Source organism: Thalia democratica, chromosome 5 (genome assembly GCF_965202585.1).
Source record: "Thalia democratica chromosome 5, ktThaDemo2.hap1.1, whole genome shotgun sequence".
NCBI classification, from domain to species: Eukaryota; Metazoa; Chordata; class Thaliacea; order Salpida; family Salpidae; genus Thalia; species Thalia democratica.
The window spans coordinates 6,140,373-6,168,042 of NC_139169.1; the positions used below are offsets into that span (position 1 = coordinate 6,140,373).

A 27,670-nucleotide genomic window follows, 5' to 3' on the forward strand; every position below is an offset into this window, starting at 1 on the left:
TTTTGAACATGGTTTAATATGTTGGTTCATATTAGTATTATTTAACTAAAATCACCATCATTAACAACTTTTACTACAAATAGAATTTGTTTGTTTTAGAATTTTTTTTTTCAATATCAATTTCTTTTTAATAATGCTAAAACACATCTAAATCAAAAAGAAAAAAAAGTCTAGCAAACATCACCCAAGTACTCCCTACCCCTAGTGAATTCTATGTAAAAAACCGTTAACTGTTCTGATGTGACATACTCCATTAGTAATTTGTTTAAAAACTTTACATAAAATAATAAAATTGTTTAAATTTAGATTTATTGCTACAAAAACTCTGAAAGCAGTTAATAATATAAGCATTTTTGAATATAGTATTTAAAAAGTTTTTTAAATATAAAGTAAAGTAACTTGCAACATTTGTATGTCAAATTGTGGCGGTTAATATAACAATGAGCTCTTTAGAGCAACATAGAAGGGTTTTATTATTTTTGTCAGATGAATTGTAGATGAATAATTTTCAAAACTACATGGGTAATATTACTCAATTTTTGTTAATCATTAGTTTTATATAAAAAAATATCAATAATGTTGGCCCATAAGTGGACAATATCAATTCAGAATAAGGTAACTGCAATAAACTGATACAAGTTACATTAATACACAATTAATAGCTTTAACACTTTTTCTACAATTATTTAAATTGTAGAATTGTACAAAATTAACTACTTAGACAGGTTGGCAATATACAATGCTTTCTAGAAAAGAAGAAAGAAATATTTGTTTTTACCAATGTTGACACATTAAAGTTTATTTCATTAAATTAACTAATTAAATTAAAAAGTAGATTTGATCTTGCAATTATGAGCTCATTCAAGATCAAAACCCAGTAGTCGACACATGTACAAAAATATATATGGCTTTAATGGTTTTATACTTGAAAAAGATGTTCATTGTGAACTTACTCAAAAATTAGCCTCTTTATGGAATAACAAAATATATGTTTAGCATAAGATCAAATGATAAATTTAATTTCAACAACTTTTACTTACATTTAGAACTGTTTTAACTACAAAATATTAAATGGCAGTTGTAAACAGCTATTTACAATTGTACCATACAAATTGATTTTTTTAAATCTACAAATTTCAATTTGCTACAATTCTACCAACTTAACAAAACCCTTTAGTTAATTTTTTTTAATTTGTTAGATATAGAACAACTTTATTTGAAATTATTCTTTTTAATTAATCCAAGTTCTTTAATGTTTAGTTTTTGAAGACCCAATTTAAATTTTTGGCTTCTTGAATTAACTTTATTTTGGTGCTGTTTTATTAAAATTAAAAAAAGTTACTTATTTGTCTGTTTACTGTTTAGATTCTAAAAACTCCACAACTCCAAGGAGTATTTTGTAATCAGAGAGGGAGTTTTTCAATTTTAAGCTAATTTTTTAAAGTACAGAGTAATTATTTTATTCGAATAAAACAAAAAGGTTTTTAAACATATTTCTAAGCGTTTTATACGTCTAAAACAAAATATCAGTCATAATAACTCTAAATCGTGTATTCTTAGTAAGTCTAACACGTTAAAACTAATCATTAAAATGTTTTAAAACATTTACCTAAAGTGTGTTATTTAAGCAGTCTAAACTTAAACTTTTTTTTTTTTTTGAAAATTATTTAAAAAAAAAATCAAAACAATTTAATGCTTATTCACTATGTAAGATATTATAAATTTAGTAAAAAAAGTTTTTAAACGAAATTACAAGCTTCCGTTTACTGGAACTAAAATTAACTAATACTCACGCCATAACCTAATACTCAAAAGTAAACATGTTTTGATTTAAGTTCATGCCAAGTCACAATTCGACTCCCGGATGTTGCGTGACGTGTTGGCTTGAAAGACCAAAATGGCTTTTAAGAAAGCTTTCGTTTCGAGCCACGCTTTTTGGTTGTTAAGATAATATGTTTCACGAAAAAACTTACTTAAAAATTATATTAAAAGATGAATTTTGAATATTTTTCAATTATAATCACAAAATTTAAAACAATCGAAAAACTGTTTAGAAAAGAGTCTAAATATTAATTTAATTCTAAATTTAAATTTATTTTCATCGCTTCTTTAAACTAAGTTTTATTTATCTTACCAAAGTACAAAGTCATTTTACTTATTTTTTATTTAGAATAAAGGACAAAAATTTAATTCTTTAAATTAAATAAAGTTTTTTATTTTACTTTTTTTAACAATTATCAAAAAGGTGTTAACAGTGCTATGAACATTATCATTTTATAATATTAACCTCCTTTAAAAAAGATAACAAAATTAAGAAAGTATACTTAGAGGTCATTCTGAGCTGAAAAGAGCTGAGTCAACAAGTTTTTTTTAAGTTCTTATTTTCTTTTATTTTTACCGTTATATTTTAATTCACCTTACCCAAACTTATTAAAAATAAATCAAAAAATAAAGTTTAACCTATCAAATTAAAAATTAAAATAAAAACAGCTATTTTTTTGCTGGATCAGCTAATTCAGCTCAGACTGAACTTTAAGTATACTTACAACAAAATAGAAAAAGCAGATAGCTTAACTGACAAAACAAATTTATTAATTCGAACGCTTTTGCAAGTAGCATTCCTTATTAAGCACTATATTGAGAAAACATATAGGAGTTATTAATAAAAAGCAAGATTTCATGATTAATCTTTTGTTAAAACTTATAATTAAGAAAAATCTTTTTTTTTTGTAATTAAACTATAAAATCTACGACTTAAAATTTTTCTATTTTTTGAAATATCTTGATCATAGTTTTATTTTCAAATTTAAATTACATTCATTTCTAAACTTTATAATTTTGTGTTTTTTGTATGATTTGTAAAGTTGTGTAAATAGTTAATCAGTTATTAATATTTTTGTTTGTTTTTATTCTGATCTAAATACAACTAGTATTAGTTATAAAATCCTATAAGTAATTTTATTATATATTAGTATATATTATTTCAAATAAACAGTTGTTCACCATAGAACTAAATTTTGTTAAAAAATTTGAATACTTCATAAACTTAACTTATAAAGTGTTAACATACTTTTGCTTATTCACTAAATTGTACAAGTTTATAAAAATATATAAAACCATAAATTTACATAACTTTTTTGTGAAAAAAGCCACTTGAAATTTTATATCCTGTTATTTTTTTTTTAAACTCTATCATCAAATGAAGTGACTCTGAAACTTTTGCTGAAACAGCAATGCTTTATTTTGTAGCGTAATTTAGTCAAAACTGAGTATTATGAAAAAGTTAGTTTTAAATAGAAAACTAACGTATGCTTAAAAGGCAACAAAGGCTATATGAAAAATAAGCATTAAACTAGTACTATGACTTTATTATTAGAAAAACCACTAAAACTAAAGTCATTTTAACACTCAACTTAAGATCAGAAAGATTGTATAAAATATTCAATCGTACTTCTCTTCTTTTGTTTTAAACCAGTATTATATCCTAAGCACATCCATTTCTATTAGCTATAACTAATTGCATTTAATGTCTTCTTTTGATTATTTTTTTAAAACACTCCTACTTCAGATTATTCATAATAAGTTCCAATAAATAAGTCGTTCAAAAAACTTTACATTACTAAAACATTTTAACATTTTTTTTCATATTTCATCAAACTTGAAACTTTTTAAAACAAAAATCCAGTGGTAACGGATGTTTTTTCAATATATGTATTAATTGTAAAAAATGAATAAAATACTGTTAATTTAGCTTTAGTACTGGAAAAATGATAAACAATAGATTTTTAATTCTTTTCTTATATTTAGATGCAATAATTGTAGTTTAAGTCTGAATTATTGATACAATCATACATTAACCTAAATTTTAGTAGTTTTATAAAAAAAATAAAAAATAAATAGATTTAAATATTAATTCTAGAGTAGAAAAGTTCGAAAGTAAAAATTGTATCCAAAATAGTTTATCTATTTCACTACCATTTCTAACAAAATTTTCAAAATTTAACTTGAATTTTCAGGTAAATAATTGTTACGTTTTTTGAAAACTCATTTTGAAGCATTAAAGTTTTTAATGATTTTTTTGCGATAAAAAAATATTTTAATGTTTATAGTAGTAAGCATATTATTTAATTTTTATTTAAACAAAATAAAAATGAAGCTAAATGTTTTGTATTTAAACTAACAACAGACAATGAAAGAACAATAAAAACTACAATTTTTGTTTTAACAACAATAAAAACATAAAAAAACATAAAATACAAACACTGTACTAAATTAAATGTTACAATTAATTTATTTTTGATTTAAAGTTTAAAATCTGTAAAATGTTTTAACTTATATTTATTTAACATTTTAAAACACTTGAATTGGTCTCAAAAAACATAGTTTAAGTCTTAAAACATAAATAGTTTAGTCTTTTTAACATACAATTCGAACATTAATATGACTTTTAATTGCTTACAAAAAGTTTTTTTTTTTACGAATTTTTAGTACTTAAACTACTTTGAAAGTTTTACCAAAGATTATGACAATTATAGAACTTAATAAATTTTTCAAAAGAAAACGGACACATTTTATAACAGTAGGTCAAAAATAGTTCCAAATAAAAGTTTCATATTAAACTAAACGGTTAAATTGCACTATTATCAAGTATAAATTAAATTCTAAGAACTACCAAGATAAAACTTCCGTTTTTAATATCTTTAAAATTGAATTTTTCTGTTAGCTACTCTAGAAACAAAAAAATGGAAATCGTAGTGATAACTAAAATATTTAATTAAATTAACAACCTTATTTATAAACTAAAATCATTAGAATAAAATAATTTACTTTTTGTTACCACAACAAATCTTTATAAGAAAAAAAAATAGACTCAAGTTTATAAACTACCATATAAATCAAAAGCTAGGTTTGAAAAAGTTTGTACTATATGTTTCTTAATTTTATAAAGATACTGTTTATTTTTCAGTGAATATTATCAAAATAGTCTTTTTAAGTATTGTTTTTGTAAAATACAGACTTTGTAAAAATATATATTCTCAAAAATCTTAAACAAGTTAAAATAAATATCTGAGTATCTTAGCAGTACTTGAATTAAGTAAAGTAGAAAAATTAATGTTTTTTTTTTTTAAATTAAGAATGCTTTTCATAATTTATAAAAAACAGTTTGTCCAGGCCTTATAATTTCTAAATGACTTAAAATACTAAAAAAAATTATTTTAAGCTGAATTTAAAAGATATTATTTTAGTTCTTATTGAAGAGAAATTAATAAATCATTTCTCTATTCATCTTAAATTTTACTATAGATAAACTTCACGCCAGCTATATCGTAACTAAACTTTTTAATTACAAGCTTCTTTTCTTCTTTTTTAGCTTTTTTTCAACTTTCTGCAAACCAGTCCTATTGAGGTTATAAAAATTCAGGCAATTTAAGGTTGATTTAATTGCAAAAAAATAGTTTTATAAAGTAATAAAAGCTATTACAATGTGATGTAGTTTGGTCAAAAAACTATAAATTTCACCCTGAAACTTTTGCGCTACTTTTCTCGAAGAAAAACTTACCAGTAAATGTCTTCAGCAGCTATTTATGACAAATAGATCGAATAATCGTAAAAATTTCTTCGAGTAGAAAAAAATCGTTCGTGGACTATAGTATTCAAAAAAAAGCTTTACTTTTGAGTAATAAAACACATAAGCAATTTAGTTTTTATCTAAAGTAAATAAAAGTAACATAATCTCTTCACAAAGAAAAAATAGAAGCACATTGCTATTTTTTTTTATAAAAAGCTTAAACTTACATCTTCTGCATTGTACTTTTTTTTCAGCTAAAAAGCACCTCGCAGGCAGGAATATTTTCACTTGGCGGTCAAAAATTTTCCAACCCCTGCTTTAATGTGACCATTGAAAAATTAGTACATTTATGAATACTAAATTGAAGACTTGTTATTCTTAAAAAGTTAAACAATTAGTTTAGCTTGTTTTTTTTTTAATTAAATCAAAGCATTACTCTGTTACTTAATGTTGTATTGTGGTGGCTAAGCTCAAAATTAAGCTTTACGCTCTGCTATAAGTCTTTATGGTTTACAAAAATATGTTTAAAACTTGAAAATTTTTTTGATTCATCGCTAAAACATGAAGTAAAGTTGTATTAAAACGTCTCTAATCATACGGTTCAATTGCCAATTTTATAAATTAGTTAAGATAAAACTTTCAGAAAAGTGTTTTATGAAGTTTAAAATTTTAAGCTAATAAACAGTATCCAACTGTTTAAAAAAAAATCACAGAATATGTATGTGTTACAATATTGAATATTTTAAGTAACATATACTAGTGTATTTATATATTAGTTGTAAACTTATGCAGTTTAAAAATCGTAACACAGAAATAAAACAACTGTGAAATTATATTACCTGAAAGAATACTGAATGTGTTCCTCAAAAACGCTAATCAGTTTTATTATATACTAATAGTAAGGTGGTAACTATTCTTAAAAAACGCAAACGTATGTCGAAGTATAGTGAAATCTATACTATTATCTATAAATAACCACCGTAAAAAAATTAACTTTCAACAAGCTTTATTTGAATAGTAAAATCAATTAGAAACATAAAAATTTATTTTGCATCTGGGAGATAAATATAAATAAAAAAATCAAAAGAAACAGCAAACTAAAGAATATCTAATATGGCTTGAAATTTGCACGGAGACTCCAAAAATCTAGAATTCTTAAAAAGTTCTTAAAGTTCAGCTTAAAATGGTAAGTAACTTCTTCAGTTCAAATCTTTTCTTTGCTCACAATAAGTTTTTATTAAGTAAAAATAATGCTATTGTTTTGAAAATATTTAATGACCATTAGAGTATATTGAACGACAGAAAAAACGCTCAAAATATTTAGCTCTAGGACCTGTTACACGAAGAACCTTTCGGTTACCGAGTCGCACACCACGGAAACTTTTTAATGTCTTGTCCAGGACATAAAAAAAAATCTAGCAGTATAAATATTCTAAGCAAACTTAAACGATTAGAAAAACCACAATTGAACTTTTGTTACTCAAGACTTTTAATGTCATTAAATTATCCTATTAATGAAATTTCTATTTATTTCTCTAATTATCACACGTTGAATTTTTAGTGCTTCATTGTACATTATCAGTCATTTTTGACTTCTTTAACAAATTTACTTAACATAACGGCTTTAAAAAACATAAATGATTAAAAAACATAATTAAATTGGTTGTTGTTAATCCAACGACAAAAATAGATCACAAAAAGTTTGGTCTAAAATGTACGAAAAACTTTTCGGTTATCAAGTCGTACACCACGGATACGACTTAATGTATTGTCTCGGTCAGCTAGGTTCAACTAACGTAGTTCTGTCAGTAACCATAACACAATTTTTAGTAATAACTAAAACAACTTATCTTTCTACTGCAGAAGACAGGGTTGCCATAGTTGGATTTTTGTAACTCTAGTTGCACATAAGTAATGCTTTTCGTCTCAGAAAACTAAGTCTAAATAATAAACTAAGTAAACAATGTAAATTTTTAAGCAGGGGTCGGTAAATTTTGACTTGCGAGCATTTAAATCTGACCTGCCAAATCAAAAATTATTAAAACTTACATTAGATAAATTGTAAAAAAAATTAAAAAAAAGTCTAGAGCGCAATTATCAAGAGATTTATTTTTTAGGACTTTTACAATGTTAAAGTAAAACTTGCAATAAATAATAAAAAGAACAATTTTGTAACGTTGAAACCAGAAATACAACTGCGACCCGAGTTTTATTTTCTAAATTTTGGCTCACGACCGAAATTTTTTTGGCGACCCCTGTTTTAGACCCATATAATTAATTAATTTTAATTAAAATGATATCAATCACAATAACTATGAATCTGATTTAAATTCGCATATTGCAACAATGTTTGTATGTATGGCACTTAGTAATAGTAATAATGATAAACATTATACTAAAACTAATAGAATAACAATATTAAAATCAAAGTAATAAACTTATTCAACTCGAACTCTCAGAAAGTTAATATATTTATAAACATTTGTTGTCTTTAAATAATACTGTCTCGTATTTCATGGCAGTTAATAATGTTTCATCTCTAGGTTAGTTGGAACTTGTAAAAATACTTGACGAACTATAGAAAGCAAAAAATTATTGTAACATATTAAGTAATTTTTTTTCAGTATGACTATAGTTTAAAAAAAAGTTTTATTCACTTGTGTACAAAGTTACAAATGACACTTTTGACATTCGTTGTGTTTAGATTATCAATTTGGGTTTACTAAAAATTTAGTAAGTTTAGCTCTAGTAGAGTTTAAATTTAAAAAATAGTTTAGTAGTATGAAAAGCTATAAACTATAGAAGTATATCAAATTCAATGATGTCATTATAAATTTTTTCTCTTCTGTATAGGTAATAATCTTAACTATTTTTTAAAATATTTTTCTCGTTGCCTATAGTAGCATTTTTTTTGATTTTGTTTATATAATAGTTTTATGATTACAAGTAGAAAGAATTACAACCAGCAATTTCATATTAGTTTTTACTAGGTAGGTGACTAAACATATATACTTTGTGATGACACAATTTCTAATCAATTTAGATAACACAAGCTTTTAGGTTTATTATATTGAAAAACCCTGATTAAAAAAAAAATTAAGTTTAGCAACCAAGTTGGACCTTTGTCAATGAGGGTTAAAAAAGTTCTCAAATAATTATAAGTAATGATACGTAGACTTTTTAAACTTATTTGCTTCACAAGAATTATATTGATAGAGAACAGTAATGCAAATAAAAGTTTTTTCGATTTGCTATCATTTGATATAATTAAACTAAATCTGTCAGACTATGTCTTGTTAATTTTTTAATAATTGTTAATGATTATCTTGTTTTATCAACAACTGAAATATTTATTGATTTGTGAAGTTTTTAGATTTAAATGACTGACCTTTTTGAAAAAAAAAATCAAAGAATATCCAAACTTATAAGTCGTAATTAAAAATAAAAAAAGTATATATAGAAACTTTAGAAATTGTTTTTAATGTTTTGTTTTAATAACTATTTAAAGTATTCGCAAAATGTTGGTGAAATTTTTTTAAATATATTTTTATAGCCAGTTTTGTGCATTGGTTTCTGAATTATTAGTTTTGTGTCATAGGTTAAAAGATTTCTTAAGTAAAAAGTAAACTTTAAAATGCTTGTAGTTTAGCATTTTGAAATTTTACACAAACACTTAAAGCACAAATTTTTGATTAAAAAGTTGAAACAGACAGTTTAGATAACAGATTTTTCTATTAATTTTCTCTTTGGACAATCATTAAGAATACATAATCAACACTAAGTCTTGTATCATGTATGTACAAAATTTGTTAATTATAATTTTATAACATTTTAACCATCAGCCGTAATCTATAACCAATAAATCTATTGAAAGTATTTATTATGAATTTACTTCACCATAAAAGTTATATTTGACTAGAGATTTTAGCCAAATGATATTTGTACACTGTATATGTGTAGTTACCTCATTAAGAAGGACAATACAATAATATTTTACTATTTTGTAGAAAACAATTTTTAATTTATTTTGATATTGTTTATTTTTTTAACAAAACTGTTTATACTTTTTTTCTAACTCTTCTAAAAAGTTTAATAGTATTGCATGGGTTATTTTGCTAGTTCCCTGGTAGTTAGCATTTTAAGTTTTAAAAGCCAAATTAAACCAAAACAATCTGAGACACAAAATTCGGTTTCAGCTGAATATTAGTTGACTTGGAGATATTGCTGCAAGAGTATCAAGTTACAATTGAAAATTTCAATTGAACATTTTTCTAAATAAAATATAAAATTTGTTTTTATGGAATTTTGAATTAAACCGTCGTTTATAATCAGCAATTAACTTTAATATAGAAGTAGTTTCACATCCACAAAGCGTATAGGTTTTGATAGTATTACACATGATGTAACACACTTACATTTTCCTAGAAAACGTTTATTGTTGCAAGGGGTAGAGTTTAAGACTCTGTTTTTTTACCATTAAAAAATATTAAAATATCCTTTTTTGAATATTATTCAAAATTTCTTAAGTTATTCTTATTAATTTAAATTAGCATTTATCATAGTAAGCAAAGTAAAGGGGAATCTAGGATGTTATTTCTCCCTTTAAAAATAAATGGTGCTCTTACAGTATTATGATTATACTAAATATTTTATTTATAGTGGTATTATAATTTGTCCCTCTTATTTAATTTTGAGAAGTTTGTTGTATTTTTGTGGTTGCTATTGTAGAAAGGGCAACAAGAAAAATGTGAATGTAAATGGTCATTAAAATTAAAATCTAGGGGAGGAGACGTTGTGGAGCCCATGGTAGACTATGGTTTCCATGGTCAATATTGCCAGTAATGGATTAAAAAGGGTGCTTATTATTTTAAAATTTATTTTTTAAAATTAAAGTATATATAATTACTTTTAAGCTTTTTGTCTTTATTTATTTTCATTATTGTATTAAAGTTAGTTCAAAGTATAAGTGTTAGTGAGCAGCTCTGATGACCAAAAGGTTTTTCTCCACACCAATCGATTGACCTTGGTTGTGAGCGTTCTTATTTTTTTTTCTTTGGGAAAATTTTTTATGAGAAACTAGTTCTGCATCTATGGTTATGGCCCAAAAAAGGGCTCAATTACTTTTTTATTTAGTAGTTGAACTACTAAAGTGAGTGTAAATATTAAATTCTAGAAAGATCAAATTACCAACCTAAATTCCAAAGCAAAAAAATGCTGCGTTTTTTAAAGATTAAAAAGACACTAAAATCTTGGCATTTTAACTAGATTAATATTATATTTTGCTATAAGTTTAAAATACAAGTGATGTATTTATTCATAAAAACAGGCATTTTTATGTAAAACTGCAGCTAGTAAAACTGCTGTAGTTTATATTATAATAGATTTCTAATGTTGGTATATAAATCTTGTTGATTACAGTAACCAGAGTTGCCATACGCTCAGTATAACTTATGATATTTTGAATTTTATTTTTAAACTTAGTCTGTCTCAGGATAGTTTTTTAAGGAAAACTCAGGATAATTTAGGTATAATAATCTCAGGTCAGATTTTCTTAAGATTTCAAATGAGATTTAGTTAATTTAAATTTTACAAATTTAATAAAGAACTTTCTTTTATTTAGTTTTTAAAAGTTAAAAAAACTTTTTTAATGATTTGAAAAAACTTTAGATGATTCAGGAAAGTTTAAGGTCACTCAGGAAACTTTTTTTTCCTCAAAAAGTGGCAACTCAGGATAGCTCAGCCTAGTTTTAACTTTTTTGAAAGACTCATATTAGCTTTATGTAACTTGAGATAGTTATGCATCAGATATAAATAATTTTTTTTAAAACAAAATTGTTCGAGCATAAGTTTTAGTCTACCCATTTTTATTTTGATCACTACCAAATGCATTTTGTTTTTTTATATAAGAATATTATACTTTTAATATTTATGGAAAATTTAAAATTTTTGAATCATTTATGTGTATACTTGTGAAAAGTAATTTTTTACAAGTAATTGTGAAAAGCTGTTCAACCATTTATTATATTTAACATTTAATTTTTGTTTGACATAACCATTAAAAACAAATTTTTGCTTTCTGAATTCATTATTCTTGAAAAAGTAACTTATGATTGTTTCCAGTGAGTTTTTTTTTTAATTTTTAGTTGGAAACTATATTATTAAAAGTTTACATTGTTACATTGTTTTGTATAAGTTTAAGTTTGTGTCCTCATAAATTTTACTATAAGGTCTAAATTAGTAAATTTATTTATATTTTTCCTTACTTAACTTAATTCACAATAAACTTTGACAGATCAAACTCTACTGAAATTTTTTTTTTGACTTGAACATTTTTTAGGAATAATAAAATAATCATGGCAACTGAAGTTCCAAAAAATTCATATAGTATTTCTATATGTTTATACATTTTGTTTCATTAATTTTTCAAAATTAACTTAAACCAATACTGCATCTCCACAATACAATCTAGTAAGGGTGTTCATACTATATTTTATGTTTTTTATCAGAATTTAAATTGATTTTACTAAAAATGGCAACTGAAACACCACAAACTCCTATTGGAGGAGGCGACCAGCAATGTTACAAATTAGTAATAATGATATAAAAAAAAATATTTCAGAAACTTAATTAAAGTAAATAATGGCAACTGAAACACCACAGACTCCCATTGGAGGAGGCGACCAGCAATGTTACAAACTAGTAGTTGTCGGAGGGGGAGGCGTTGGGAAAAGCGCACTCACAATTCAGTTTATTCAGGTAAAATGATATTATTTATTTTATAAAATTATAACATATCTGGTTATTAAATTTACACTTTAATACAAATTGTTGTGTTAGAAAAGGGTTTCTCACAATACAGTTTATTCAGGTCATAGAAAATTATATAAATGTTGAATTTCGATCAACAAAAACATAGGGAAAGTCAACGGAGCAGAATCCTGGACTTTTGTATGGTCGTGAGACAAGCTCAAGTTTAAAAAGGGTTGATCATACCTCATTCATGTGAAAGCATTATTAATCGTTTGTAGATTGACAACTGCAAGTTTTTTGGTTGAAACTGACTGATGAGTCCTAATAAGGACGAAACCGGTCAGTTTCTTTCTATCTAAAGCTTGTGGTCTGATAATCGAATTGGTATGATTAACCCCTTGTTAAACTATATGTTTAATTAAAATATTTTCTTTATTTGTTATTTTCGAAAATGAGCTCTCAAAATACAGTTTATTCAGGATATTATTTATTTTATAAAGTTATTATCTATATGCTTTTTAAATTTACATACTTTGATACAAATTCTTTTTTTGTAAAAAATTCTCTCAAAATACACTTTAACCAGGCAACATTTACATATATGTATTGTACATACTTGTTAGATTAAGATATACAGTATTATTTGTTATGTTGGTAAAAGTTCACTCACTATTCAGTTTTAGATACAGTCTCACTATGCAGATTAATAAAATAGTTCTATATGATTTTGTTATTGTGTCAGAAAAAGTTTTATAAAGGTTCAGGTTCTTCATATTTTTGTTTTGTTGGTTAAATGGAACTCTTTATTTAATAATTATTAACAATGTACAATTTGTTCAGGTAAGTACAAAAGTAAGTTTGATATAATTTTTTTTTTGTTTTGGTAAAAGCCCATTTACTAAACAGTTTATTCAGGTAAACATAGTAGTACTATATAGTACTATAATCAAGAAAAAATAAACGTAATACATGTTGCATTATTTGTTGTTTTATAAGTTTTGAATGAAACTATAGAATAACATAGTGGATCATATTCTAATAAGATTTGTAATAAAAAATAAATGGGGTTTTAGCCGAAAGGGTAATAAGATACAAAATGATTTATATACGTATTTTATTTTGATTCTTAGTTTAGTTTTTATGTAAATATAATTTGCAGAAAACTATTAAAAGGCAGCTAGTACAAAAGTCTAAAATGAACCATTTCATGAAATGATATAGAAAAACTTGTTTTGAAAAATTGATGTTTTTCTGTTGTTCTATCTTTTTAATTGCAAATGTTATAATGTAATTAAAGGTTATATGATATTAAACTAAATAAAAAACTCTGAAAAGATCAATTTACTTGGTGTAGTTTGTTATATTAAGTTGTTGTTTATAAGTTTTAATACTTTTAATAAATAAAATAAGCTCTATTACTCATATATTAATTATAATTTTTATAACGGTTATAAAAAGAAATCAATTTGAAAAATTTCAATAATTTATAAGTAATAAAATCAATTTCCTTTTTTTATTGAAAAAAGTTATATAAAGTTGGTTAAATTTAATACCTACAGCAGGTATAAATTACAGTATACAGTATATTTTTAGTACATGCTGCAATTAATTAATTTAATAAATTTTCAGTCTTACTTTGTGACCGACTATGACCCAACAATTGAAGATTCTTACAGAAAACAATGCCAAATAGATGGGTCAGGAGCCAGATTAGACAGTAAGTTGTTTTGGATGAAATAAATTATTTAAATTATGTATGTCTTGTAAGCATCAAACTAAATAGATATGTCCAGAGCCAAATTATATAGTAGATTATTTTATATCTTAAACAGAAATGGACTATAAAAACAATAATGTATTACATTTATTAAAATTTTAAATACTTTAATATATGATGAATATTATTTTAAAATGAGTAGTGTGATAGTATAGAAACACATTAGTGTTATACAAAAAATCTAACCTTTTCCATGTTAAATTTAATTGAATATTATAAATACTATAAAATTACAATTTCAATTTTAATTATTGAATATTAATGTTTAAATTGAGTAATTTTATTCAAATTTTACAAAGTACTACTGATTTTATTCACTTAAAAACAATTAATTATTATGTTAGTAATGAAACTATTCGCAATTAACAAAAAAAATTTGTGCAGTTATTAAAAAAGATAACAAAGTGGTATATCAGTAATTTTATATGTACATTTTTTTTTTCTAAATACACCTCTGTCTTTTTTAGCTGTTTACTTATTTTTTATGAAATTATTAGGCTAAAGGTTACAAGCTTAAAATAAAAACTGTCATACTTTCTAGATTTAACTAAAATCAGAGTGTTTTATTTTGACAAATAATAAATTTCAAGTGAGTTTGTGATGAATAATAAAAGTACTTAATTGGCATATTATGACTTAAAAGTTTTTTATGATAATTTAGACACGTATTTAAGTTATGCAATTAAAAAAATCTATTTTAAGCTGGAAAGCTCTATAACTTATTAAGAAGCCATTGTTAAAGTTTGAAAAAGAATAAAATGATTCATCACTTGTTACTAAGCTTGTGATTACATACATTTAACTCGAACTTTGTGTTTTGTTTTTACACAATGTTACACAACTCTAAAATATAGTTTACAAAAAAACTTTTGAAGTTTTTTTTTCAATTTTAAATAGTTTTTTTTTTAAAAACATTAGGTTATACTATATTCACGAAAATATACTAAATCTAATCGAAATTTTAAATATTTATTTATATAACATTTGTTTGATAAAAAGTTCTACATATCATATTATAAATGTTTATTTATATAAATAAAAATAATAGAAAACTTGTCTTAATGATCTATTAAATGGTCCAATCTTTTAAATAACACTTCACAAAAATGAGTTTTTCTTAATACAATGTTTTAGTACTATGGTTCAATTGTTAAGAAAATGAGTTTTAATTATTTAGTATAAATAAAGTTTTATGATTATGTGTAATTATGTACTAAAAATCGAAATTTAATAAAAATTTATTCCAAATTTGTATCCTAGTTGAATTCAAACTAACATTTTTCATTAATGTAAATAAGAAGCAAGTCTGTCTACAAACTGTAACATTATACTTAAAAAAATTATAGTTGGTTATTCAGTCATTTAGCTTATAAAATAGTGATCTTATATACAAATAGTGTTTTATTTTTTCCCAGTTCTTGACACCGCCGGTCAAGAGGAATTTAGCGCGATGAGGGAACAATACATGAGGAGTGGAGAAGGATTTCTACTTGTGTTCTCAGTTGCTGATAAGTTGAGGTAAATATTAATTATTTCAATATATTTATTTTTGTGTTAAAAATACATGAGATCTTGAGAAGGATTTTTATTTGTGTTTAGTGTTGCTGATAAAATAAGGCTAGTAATAGCTATAATATACTATTTGAATATAACAGTTGTATATCTATATAGTGAAGGATTTTTATTTCTATTTAAATATACAAGGCTGATATATTGAGGTCAGTAAACCTGAACTGCTAGTAGTATAATTTATATTGAAAGCACAAGAGGTCTCAGAAATATATTAGCTTTTGAAATTATTGAGAAATTTTTATATAGTGGTGTTTAGTGTAGCAAATAAATTAAACAAATTAAAAACCAACACACAAAGAATAAATAGTAGAACAGAGGTCAGGAACCTTTAATAATAATTAAGTAATAAGTTTTTTTAAGATCACACTAAAATGATGTAAAACTTTGCAGGCCACAGTAGTTTAAAAGGTAATAAATTAAATCAAAAGTTATATACAAGTGCAAATATGCAAAAAATAATTATACTTAAAAAGAGTTAAACTTTTTTTTTGTATAATTTTGTAATTAAAACACATAGGGGGGTTGAAACATCTGGACGATTTGTGAAACTTAAATAATATAATATTATTACTGCAAGAAAAACAAACTTAAGAATATACTTAGAAATGAAGATAAACTTCTAATCGGGTTCAGTATATAAATTATGATAGGTTTTTAAACAATCCGCCAGATATAAAACAACTTAAGTGCTTTTTAATTAAGTATATTAAATTTATATTATTTGATTGTGAACAAAATAACTTTTAACAACATTTGTTTGAAAGTGTTGAACTTACTTAAATGCATGTGTACAAAAAACGTTTTAGAAATTATTTAATGGTTTAAAGTTGTATATATAAATAGACGACCATTTATTTTTCTTAGTAGGTAAATTTGTACACATATTGGAATTATATTGTTTGATTCACTAATATAGGTTGAAGTACAGTTTTTCTTATTTTATGATGGAATCATAGAGTTTTGAAATACAGTTTAAAAAAAAAAATTAGAAATAAGTGTAAGTCTTGAACAAAAATACTTGTTCTTATTTTGCAAAGTTTATACAAAATATATTGAAGTTCAATTAGACAAGTTCTTTATGTTTTTGTTTGTTTGTAGAGCTTAAAAGTTCTACTAAAGTTTATGTTGTAATGTTACTTTTGCAAAATATGTCTTTGTTATTTTTGCAAATCAGTTTTTTCTTTGTTGTTTTTATTACTTGATTAATTATGTTGTTTAGTAATGACTCTTTTCTATTATTGTTTATAGGATGGTCTCATTAATTTTGAATAAATAATTTTGTTTTTTTAGTTGATGGTTATGGATGATATCTTAAAAGTACTTGAGATTATTTATTTATTTTAAAATATAGTTTATATAAGTTGTTATGATAATATTGCTTTTGTTATTTCAAGAAATAAAAGCAGTATAATAATAAAAAGCTTTCTTAAAGTAGCTTTTAATATTTGTTTTAGTTATAATTTACTTTTAAAAATAAAATAAAAATATGTTTTTACTGTAGTTTTTGTTAAAATTATAAATATATTATTTGAATATCTTTTTTAGCTTTGTATTGATTAAAAATTATAATCATAAAAAAATAAATGAAACTTAAGCTATTTTAAGCTTTTCAAATATAAACAATCTTAAAAACTTTCTAAATACTAAGCTAACTCAAACGCGGAAATAGAATTTTGTATGAAAATAAAGGAGAAAATAATATCTTGCAAGCTTCTATGTTTAAACAATTATTTACTTAGATTTATCATAATATCTGTGTATTATTTGATTTAAATAAGCCTTTTTTTGTTTTAACATCATGTTTTAATGATACATAAAAAATTTCTCATAAAAATTGGTTTTATTTTATGTCAATATTTGATTAGTATTGTAAAACAAATGTTTTATGTGTAACTCCTCAGATATGAAATTTTACAACCTACTTTATTTGTTAATTAGAGCATTTTGTATTTTATTCAGTAAAAACTTTTTAATTATCTCGTACTTAATGATCACGGTTTAACTACTACTAATTAAACGTTTTTAGGTAAAAATGATAATTAAAAAAAGTTAAACATGTTTATTAAATTCATGATGAAAATTTAAACTTTTCTAATTGTTTGAAATTAAATAGCAATTTAGAATTGCAATTATAAAAATATTTATAGGTAGTCGTAAATATTTTTCCTTTAAAAATTACAATGTTATTTTTCTATACCTAAAATGATTTTAGTACTAAAATCTATTGTAGTCCTATAATAAATTTGTAAATAATATTGAAATTAATGATTTAATTAGTTGTTGAACAAATCTGCAAACATTATTTTTAAGTATCTTATCAATTGAATTTCTACGAATGTTTTTTAAAGTATTGTTTTCATAAATGTTTTATTCAATTGCTTAAATAAATAAGTTGCAAATAAACATTTAAAAGTATTTTAGTCTATTATGGTCTAACTGATAGTAAGTTTGAATTTAATCTTTAGTCAACGTTTAAATCAATTGCTTCAAAAAAGTTAAAAAAAGTTTAAAAATGTTTGAGTCAGTTGTAGTCTAATTATATTTTAGTTATTTTTGAAAAGTTTCAAACAATTGTACTCTTACTCATAATAGCTTTCAACATATTACGTGTTGTGTACGTAACAGCTCTAAGAAATGTATGATTTGTTATTTGAAATTTTTATTTTTACGAACTTACAAAAACATTTATTTGCATATTTTTTTGTGTTATTTTTTTGTATATATATAAATAGTTTGAATAGGTTTTGTTATCTTAAAATTTACTGATTAAAAAAGAAAAACAATTAACAAAAAACGAAAAAAAATATGAAAAGGTGTAACTTTGTTTTATTTAAAAAAAATATTTGATTACTGTTATAACAAAGTATTATTCAAAGTTTAAGTATTTGTCAAATTAATAAATAGAGTCTAAATAAGAAAACTTTTTTGTATTGTACAAAATTTTTTCAAATCGAAATTTGAGGGAAAATTTTGAGTTATTTATTAGTTCAATTGGCTATTTATTTATCTTTATACTTTATAAATTATTTTTGCGTTACAATAGTTTCAAAACTTCCATCTGATTAAATTACTTTATTAATGCAATAAAATAATTTTTTTAAATATATTTCTTTACTCGTAAAATCAAATAAATTTTTAATGAATTGTTTTATTGAATTTTTATTATTTAATTCGATTTATAAATGAAAGTTAAAGTTCAAATGCACTTAGCTATTTAATTTAATTACATAGAATTTTTAGGTTAAATCAAGCCCAAACGTCGTTTATTTATGGAAAAAAAGATAATGTTGTTATACAATAACAAATGCTTTTTTTTATTCAATATTAAAACTTAAATATTAATTTTTTTATCGATATAGTTATTTATTTGTTTTTCTTTTAGCATTCCTAAATATTTTGGTCATAAGTGTTAGTATGCAAGTAAAAAAAACTTCAACAGCAAATGGTTAAAAGTTCTATACTTATAGTGGTATATATAGTACAATAAAATGTTAAAACTTAAGTAGTTCAAAAGTAACAACAAAACAAATTTGAAACTTAAGTATTGTTTCTGAGTCATAAGATTTTAATATAAAACCCGAACAACACAAGATATAAAACTCAAAAGTCTTTGTTAAAAATATAAGAGTGCTTAAGTGTTAAAATGCGAAGTAGGATATTAAAACTTGTGAAAAAGCTAAAAAAAATCATTGAAATTAGTTCATATGTTATTTTCCGGTTTAAATATTTGTACTTTAATTCATATTTTATGAAGAAATTAATTCTGAAATAGTTTTATGGGTTCTAAAGATTTTAAATGTTTAATTTTAGCTGTGTCTTTTTTACCATAACCATATGTTTTAGATAATTTACTTTAGTTATATAAAACTTTTTAAATATAAAATTCTAAAACTTCTTAGAAATTATTAAATTATATTTTTATTACTTCACAAAACTGGTAAAGCTAAATTCTAATGTAACTTACAATTATGGTTTTTATTTGTGGTTTGAGTTTCTAAAGTTCCATATTTTTCTTTTTATCAAATCAATTGCTATCAAATTGTTTTGTAAAAAAGTTAATGTATTGATATTTTCTTATCGTTTTTTAACTTTATTTTTAAACTAAGAAAACAAATTACAATTTATTCGCACTCACGATAGTTGTATGAATGACAAGTTTAATAAAAAGTAATTATGCATTATATTTAGTTAACTTAGTAATTGAATGAAATTGAAACAACAATTTGCTAATATATATAAAAGATTTTGTGGTATAAAATTTCTACCTATTAAATTAATTTACAACTTAATTTATTTGATTAAGTAATTATTATTGAAATAAAACTGATAAATATTTTTATACTACTTAAAGTTAATGATTTAAAAGAGATTATAATTTTTAGCTACTTATGAACATTTTTAGTAATTTAGAACAATTAAAGTTGATTTTTAATAAAAGATTTGTAGAATATCTTGGTGATACTGAAAACGGTTAATTAGAAATTTAATTTACTACAAAACTTGGTATGTTTACATTATAACTTTTGAAGATTGCTTATAATTTTTTACTCACTGAGTTAAATTAACAACATTGATTTTATGATTTTTGTTCTCTCACTAGTATACAAAAATAGATTTTTGAAAATATTTGTTTATACAAATAAACAGCTTTTTAACTAATAACTACAAAAAAATCTTTTAAAAAACTACTAAAACTCTTGATAAAGATTAGTATTTAGATTTAAAAAATGTAACACCCAAATTGATTAAAATTCAATTTGTTTAAAAAAATATTTATGTCCGAATATTACAAAAATGTTAAAAGTATTAACTCAAAGTTGAATTATAAAACTTAAAAAAGGGCCACTTATAAATAAGTTAATTCAAAACTGTTGAGTACAGAACTTAAAAAGTTCTTTAGAGTATGGTTTTAGTAGTCAAAGTTTTATAAAGATACTTAAACTATACTGTTAATACTTTTACTTAGTTTGTAAAAAAGCTATATGTTTTTAAATCTAAATATATTTTATTTACTAAGATTAAAAACTGATTTATGGCTTATTAAATAAGTTATATACAAAAGTTGAATAAGAAAGTTATTTAAACAAAATTTTCAGTTCTAAAATTTTTATTTAAACTAAATTATATTAAAGATTATCAACCTAGATATAACTATTATTATTATTATTATTATTGTTACTCAAAGCAATTTATTTAGTTTCACAAGACTTTAAAGGTTTTTCTTTTGTTTATTTTTTACAGACGTTTTTAAAATAATCAAAAAATAATCTAAATAAGTTGTATTCTTAGTTGAATAATTATAAATTTGATTAAGTATGTTATTTTATTTTAAAATGAAATAATTACTAAAGTAAATGCTTTATACCAAACTTAACTTGTAAAATAAATATATTAAAATTTTTTAAGTAAGATAAAATGTAAAAAAAAATCAGTTTAAGTTTATAAACATTTGTAAGTCGATCTTAGAATAACAAGGTAAACTATATTTAGCTATTGATTAGTTAAAACATGAAGTCATTTAAGAATTATTTAGTAAATTTAATTTTTTTTTGTTAACTCAAGTAGCTTTTGTTTCTAATTTTGTTTAACATGTTAAAAACTAACAGTAAGTTATCCGAATCCAGTTTCACAACTAGTTCTATATGTAAACACATTAAAAATTTATAAAATTTACTCATCTCTAACATATGTGTTACAGAAAGTTTTAAATCTCATAAAATCAGCTTTATTTTTGAATCCTTTAAAAGCTATTTTTAAGTCATTACAAGTATTTTTTAGCCTTGAAATAAGATTAAAATAAAAAAACGAAATGTAAAAAGTCATTTAACAACAGTTGAAATTTTATTAAATATGAGTGCGTTTATTAAAAAATTGAAGTTATATACTTTTAAAATAAATAGTTTTATTGACTTCTCTGAATCTTAAAAACAATAAGTTTTAACGTTGATTAAATAAGTTTTACTTATTTGATCAATGTAAATTAGAAAGTATTTTATATTTATTTAAATTAGAATTTTTACTAGTAAAACTTCCATTTATATTTTGACAAAAAGTTATATTGAACACTAATAATTGATTTTTGAAAGTGTATCAAAAAGGTTAAAAATATTATTTTATTAGGATTGAAATTAAAATTTCCAATTTAACCGTATGATATTACATTAATAAGAACAATTGTTATACCACAAAATCAAATTACCATAAAAAAACTTATTTTTAGTTCAACTTAAATGACTCTTACAGTTTTTTATTACACTTTTAATAAAGTTCACAATAAATAAAATTTATTTGAAAAATATGTCGACAAAAATGTTACTTGGTTAATTAATTTCATAGAAAATTTTCTACTTTACTTATATGACTCTAACCAAAATTTTATTATAAAAATCAATTTGAAATTAATTTTTTTATAAAGTTTCACCGTGTTGAATATAAACTCCTGCCAATGAAGTAAAAAAAAATAACTTCATCAAGAATAAGTTTCAACGAAAATTTCAATTGAATTCGAATCACTTAAAAAAATGTATTTACACAAATCAATATAAAAATGATACAACTTAAATAAAAACGATGATAACAAATAAAAAGTTATATTCGAAAGGTTCACCAACTTAATTTAAAATGTTTCTGTCAATATACCTTAACAAAATAGTTAAAAGTTTCATTAGAAATAAGTTTTATAAAAAAAATCTTTTGAACTCAAATTTAAAAAATGTTATCACATAAATTTCAGTATAGGAATGATACAAATTAAATAAAAATTCACCAAATTAAATGTGAAATGTTTCTGCCCGGGTCTTTCTGCGGTCAATAATGACCTCATAACCACCTGGCTTTTGTGACGTAACAATTTCTGTATTTATGACGTAACAATGCCAATGTATTGGCCGAAATTCGCATGCACAAATTTCATGCATCTATTTTTGTATTTCTTGTAATTATTGCGTTTTATATAACAATAAATTTATTACAAAAGTCAATAGTTCAAATGTCATCAAAATCTTTCAAATAAAACTTTTCGTTTAACTTCAACGACTCTCTGGTAAAATTTATTATGTTTTTAAATTTTATTAAATTTTAAAAAAGTTCTTAAATCTTTTTATTTTGTAGGTAGTATAAAAGATATGTATTATGTTTATTTGTTTGTAAAAATAATTTTTATTTCATAATAGCATCTAGATAAAACTCAAAATTGACATGAGTAAAAAAATGATAATTAAATTTATCTATATTAGTATTGGTAGTTATTAATTGTTATTATTTTTAAAACAGCAATAAATAAATATATTAAAACTATTTTGTACCTAATAGTTAAAATGTTCAGTTTAACACTTGTTACCTTTTTGGTATACCAAGAAAATAAAAGTAAGTTTATAAGAAAAGTATATACTTGAGGATTAAATAGTTTTAATTTTTGAGTATCAGTGTTTTGTTATATAAAGAAAAACTAGTCTGCAAATATTTCCTACAAAAATTACCTAATTTTTTTATTTGTTTTTTATTTCAAGGAAATATTAGATGTATATTATTTAAACACTGTCTAGATAAAACAAAAAAAAAGTAGTTACAAAATTATTATTTATTAATTGAAAGTTTTACAAAAATAATAAATTGAGAACAATTCGCTCTCAATAAAAAGTCCCGAATATGTATTGCAGAATATACTTTATAAAAGTAAAATTTTAGTTTCGATTTGTAGAAATAAAATATAATTGAAGCAATACTAGAAGTACGACAAAAGAAACTTTTAATGTCAAATTAAATATTCTTAAAAAAAAAACCTTCTATGTTATGTTGTAGTTAGCCTATAAGTTTTAATATTTTGAAAATTGGTATGACAAGCTTTTCTAATACTTTTCTATTACAAGCTGTTTTAATGTATTTATGACAATTTTTTTCTAGAACATCCAAAAACAAGCTGTATATAATTTTAAAAACTTTAATTTATATAAATATGAGCATTTTTAGTTTATTAATACCAATAAAAATATTTTGTTTAATTTTATGCTATATCTCTAGAATTATAAAGTATGAATTACAGTTTTTTTTAATATAAATAAACAAACATATTGTAACTCTAATTATTTTAACCTTTAATGAAGTAAACAACTTTTAACCAAAAATACTAAGAATAATGACAAATTAAATAATGAAAACTGTAAAAATTTTCGACAGTTTCAATGAAATCAACAACTTCCAACGTCAAATATTGAGAGTCAAGGACAAATAAAATAATTATAACACTTTCTAACAGTTTTAACGAAATCAACAACTTCCAACGTCAAATATTGAGAGTCAAGGACAGAGAAGAATATCCGATGGTACTAGTCGGTAACAAATGTGACATTGATGATGCTAATAGAGCAGTTAGTTTTTATTTTTATTATTTAGTATTAGTATTTTTAATACTAGTAATTAATTTATATTAGTTAATATTGTTGTTTTCAAAACCTGTTTTATCTTTTTTCCGAAAAGCAACGAAAAAATTAAACTTCAATTCAAACATTTTTCTCTCTAATTAACATTTGTAAGAGTACAACTCAGACACAATGTATATTGTTTTATTTTTAATACTAACAAAAAAAGACAACAGCAAATCGAGCGAACATACAGATATTTAATTGTATGTTTAATTATTAAATAATTTTTTATAGTTTTTATATTGCCATGTACCCACAATGCAAGAAGTTTCAACAAGTGCGTTTTTAGTTTTTACTAAAATGTTATCCGGTAATTTTTATAAAAAGTCCATCAAACAAATAGTTAAATACATATATATAAAAAAAAATGTTATAGATTTTTTGAAAACAAATAAAAATATCTCAACTTCAAGAGGAAAAATAAAATATATTTTATTCTTTCAAGTCTTTCGTATGCAAACTAAGTTTTGGTCAAAGCCTCGTCAGTGCTTATATAAAATCTAAAAAGATATGTGACAATCATGTAATATCTTTTTAGATTTTATATAAGCACTGACAAGGTCTTTGACCGAAACTTAGTTTGCATAACAAAGTCTTGATAGAATGAAATATATTTTATTTTCCCTCTTGAAGTTGAGATCTTTTTATTTGTTTGCAAGAATTAAATAGTAATTAATTTTTTATTATCATAAATGATAAATTAAAGTTATATTAAATATTAATTTTTCAGGTACCGCATGCCGAAGCGTTGGCACTTGCGAACCAAATGGGAATCGACTATATTGAAACAAGTGCAAAAAATAAAATAAATGTTGAAAAAGTATTCCATGACCTAGTTAGAAGCATAAGGTTTAAATTTAATTATTATTTTAATATTGAAACAAGTGCAAACAATAAAATACATGTTTAAAAAGTATTCCACGACCTAGTTGGAAGCATAAGGTTTTAATTTAATTATTATTTTTAATATTGAAACAAGTGCAAAAAATTTAAATACATGTTTAAAGAATTTCCACGTTTTAATTAAAATAATAAGGTTTGATTTTGATTAAAATTAGTATTTTAACCATCAATAATATTATAATTTTAACTGACATGGATTTATTTGCCTTAGTTTTGTTTTAATTTAATCTAGTTTATAAAAATAAGGTTTTAGAAAATTAATTTAATGATTTCTAATCTATTTAGAAGAATTGAAGTTCTCACAAAAACTTTTTTGAAATATTTAGACTCTTATATAGTAAGATAAAGAAATTAGAAACTTTTACAATTGTAAAGAAACTTAATTATTTCTAATCTCCTTTTAAATTGCAAATGCAATTTTTTTTTTGGTATCTTATACTTTACCATTCAGAGTAAAAATCACAGTTTTCAAATTGCTATTGAACAACATTGAATAAGTTTTTATCTTATACAGTTGAAAGACAGTAAATATTAAATCTGTAATTGATAATATGAGCTGAGTCAGCAAATAAACACGAATGACAAAAATGTCGAATAAGCATTTTTATTACCCTGTATTTGATAAAATAGTTTAATAATTTTTATTAATATTCTAACAGCTAAGTAAGATACAATGTATAAAACTGTTTTTAAATAATCTACTCATTCAAGTTAACATACTCTACTTAAACAGTAACATATACAGTTTATTAAAAAAGATTAAAACATATTATTTTTACACGTCTAATTCTACTTGTTAGTAATTAGCTTAGTTTATAATTTATCAGTTGTATTTTGGTTTACGTTGTTAAAAGTTTTATTGACATTTGCATTTTTTACGATGGTAACACTTCGTATTTAATACCTGGTTTGTAAAAACTACAAAATAATGCTTGTAAGAATAAAATTAAAATATATATTTAAAAAGTTTTGTACATTTTAAGCAGGCAATGGAAAACTTTGTCTAAGCTAAAATGTCTATCTATAACGTTTTTAAAAAGCTTAAGCTTTGAAAATGTTTTACTTAGTTGGAGATTAGTTATTTACATTAAAATAGAATATAAATGAAGTATATACACTCGGCTTTTGAAAGTTTCTAACTTGATAATAATATAGTGCTCAAACACAAACGTAGCGATAGTATTTTAATTTATTTTTGTCCAAATACTTATAAATACTTTCCAGTTTTTGTACGTGAAGATCTGCTATTAAGCAGTGAAAGTGTGGTAGTAACAAATAAATATTATATAACAATTTCTACAGGCAATATGAAGAGAAAAGCAAGCAAGAAATCGGAAAGCAAGACAAAAATAAAGGATGTTGTATAATTTTGTAAAATAATATATAAACTTATAAAAAATAACTTAAAATAGCACTAGATAAATGTTAAGGCAGTTGTATAATGATGTAAAAAATGCATAACCCTATAAAAATACTTAAAATAATATTAGATATAAAGAAAAATTGTTGTATATTAATATAAAAAAATATATATTTAAGTAATATTATATAAAAAAGGTTGTTGTATAATAATGTGGAAAGAATCAAATTTTAAAGTTAATTTTAATAAGTCCTTTCAGCTTTATTTTTTTTCTTTGCTATGTAATCCGTCTGCTAAAAGTTTTAAAAGTTTCCTTATAAAAGTAAAGTTTAGGTTTAGTGGAACTATTTACAAACAATAAAGTTTTCAACTTTAAACATGTTATTTTACGTTGTAACTGTGTAGTATAAATTTAAAAGTGTTATTATGTAAAACTATTATAATAAGACCTATGTAAGGGCAGAAAAAATATTTTCTTATAAAAAAACTATGAAATAAACGAAACAATTATTATAAATATAGTTATTATAAATAAATAGTTATTATAAACTTATAAAAAAATATTTTTTAATAAACACTAATTATTAGATAAAGTAACCATAGGTAGAAAACCATGCTAAAATGGAATTATTTAACAATTTAAATGGATTTTATGTATTTTTGAAAATGATTTTTACTCATTAAATTGTTAAAAATAATACTTCTTTTGAGATTAAGTAGTTTATAGTAACTTATTTATAGTATATAGCAAGTTATTTTTAACTTACACGAATTTCAAAAAGAGTTTATAATTAACTAATAGTCATTTAATGTTTGTAAATAAAAGTTAATGTGATATTTTATATAGCAACTAAGTTTTACCTTACACCAATATTTGCCTTTTTTGCTTTTACTTTAAACTGTGTAAGTTTCTGTATGTCTGATGTTTTATAAATGTATAAAAATAATTTTATTATGTATTATTTTAGTATGAGTTGACAAAGTTTCTGAAATTATGTAAAATAAGGATTCATTGTGTATAAAAAAATGTTTAGAAGTACACTCATTATGTATTATTATTATTAATTGCAAAAATAATGTATTGATAGTTTTGAATATTTAATTTAAAAAAAAATTGACCAAGTACATATTTGCAGAACAAATTAAATTATACATGTTTTAATTTTTTTATAAAAATCATGAATTACTGAATTTATATTACATATGAGCAAAAAGAAAGCATTCTAAAATTATGGCAGTATTGTAGTAAATAATAAACTTATTTTTTGATAGTTAAGTTAAACAAAAATGTACTTATTTTATGTGTTTAGTATTTATTT

General features: G+C 22.6%; 1 protein-coding gene across 1 annotated transcript; it reads left to right on the forward strand.

Moving 5' to 3' along the window:
• Positions 1-12,186: 12,186 nt before the first annotated feature.
• LOC145837181 (ras-like protein RAS2) lies at positions 12,187-26,814 on the forward strand. The gene is made up of 6 exons (XM_082944949.1): positions 12,187-12,325; positions 13,949-14,036; positions 15,512-15,614; positions 23,923-24,034; positions 24,819-24,937; positions 26,294-26,814. Exons 1-6 carry the CDS (start codon positions 12,209-12,211, stop codon positions 26,364-26,366), a joined length of 612 nt encoding a protein of 203 aa, XP_082801075.1. The 5' UTR covers positions 12,187-12,208; the 3' UTR covers positions 26,367-26,814.
• The last annotated feature ends 856 nt before the right edge of the window (positions 26,815-27,670 follow it).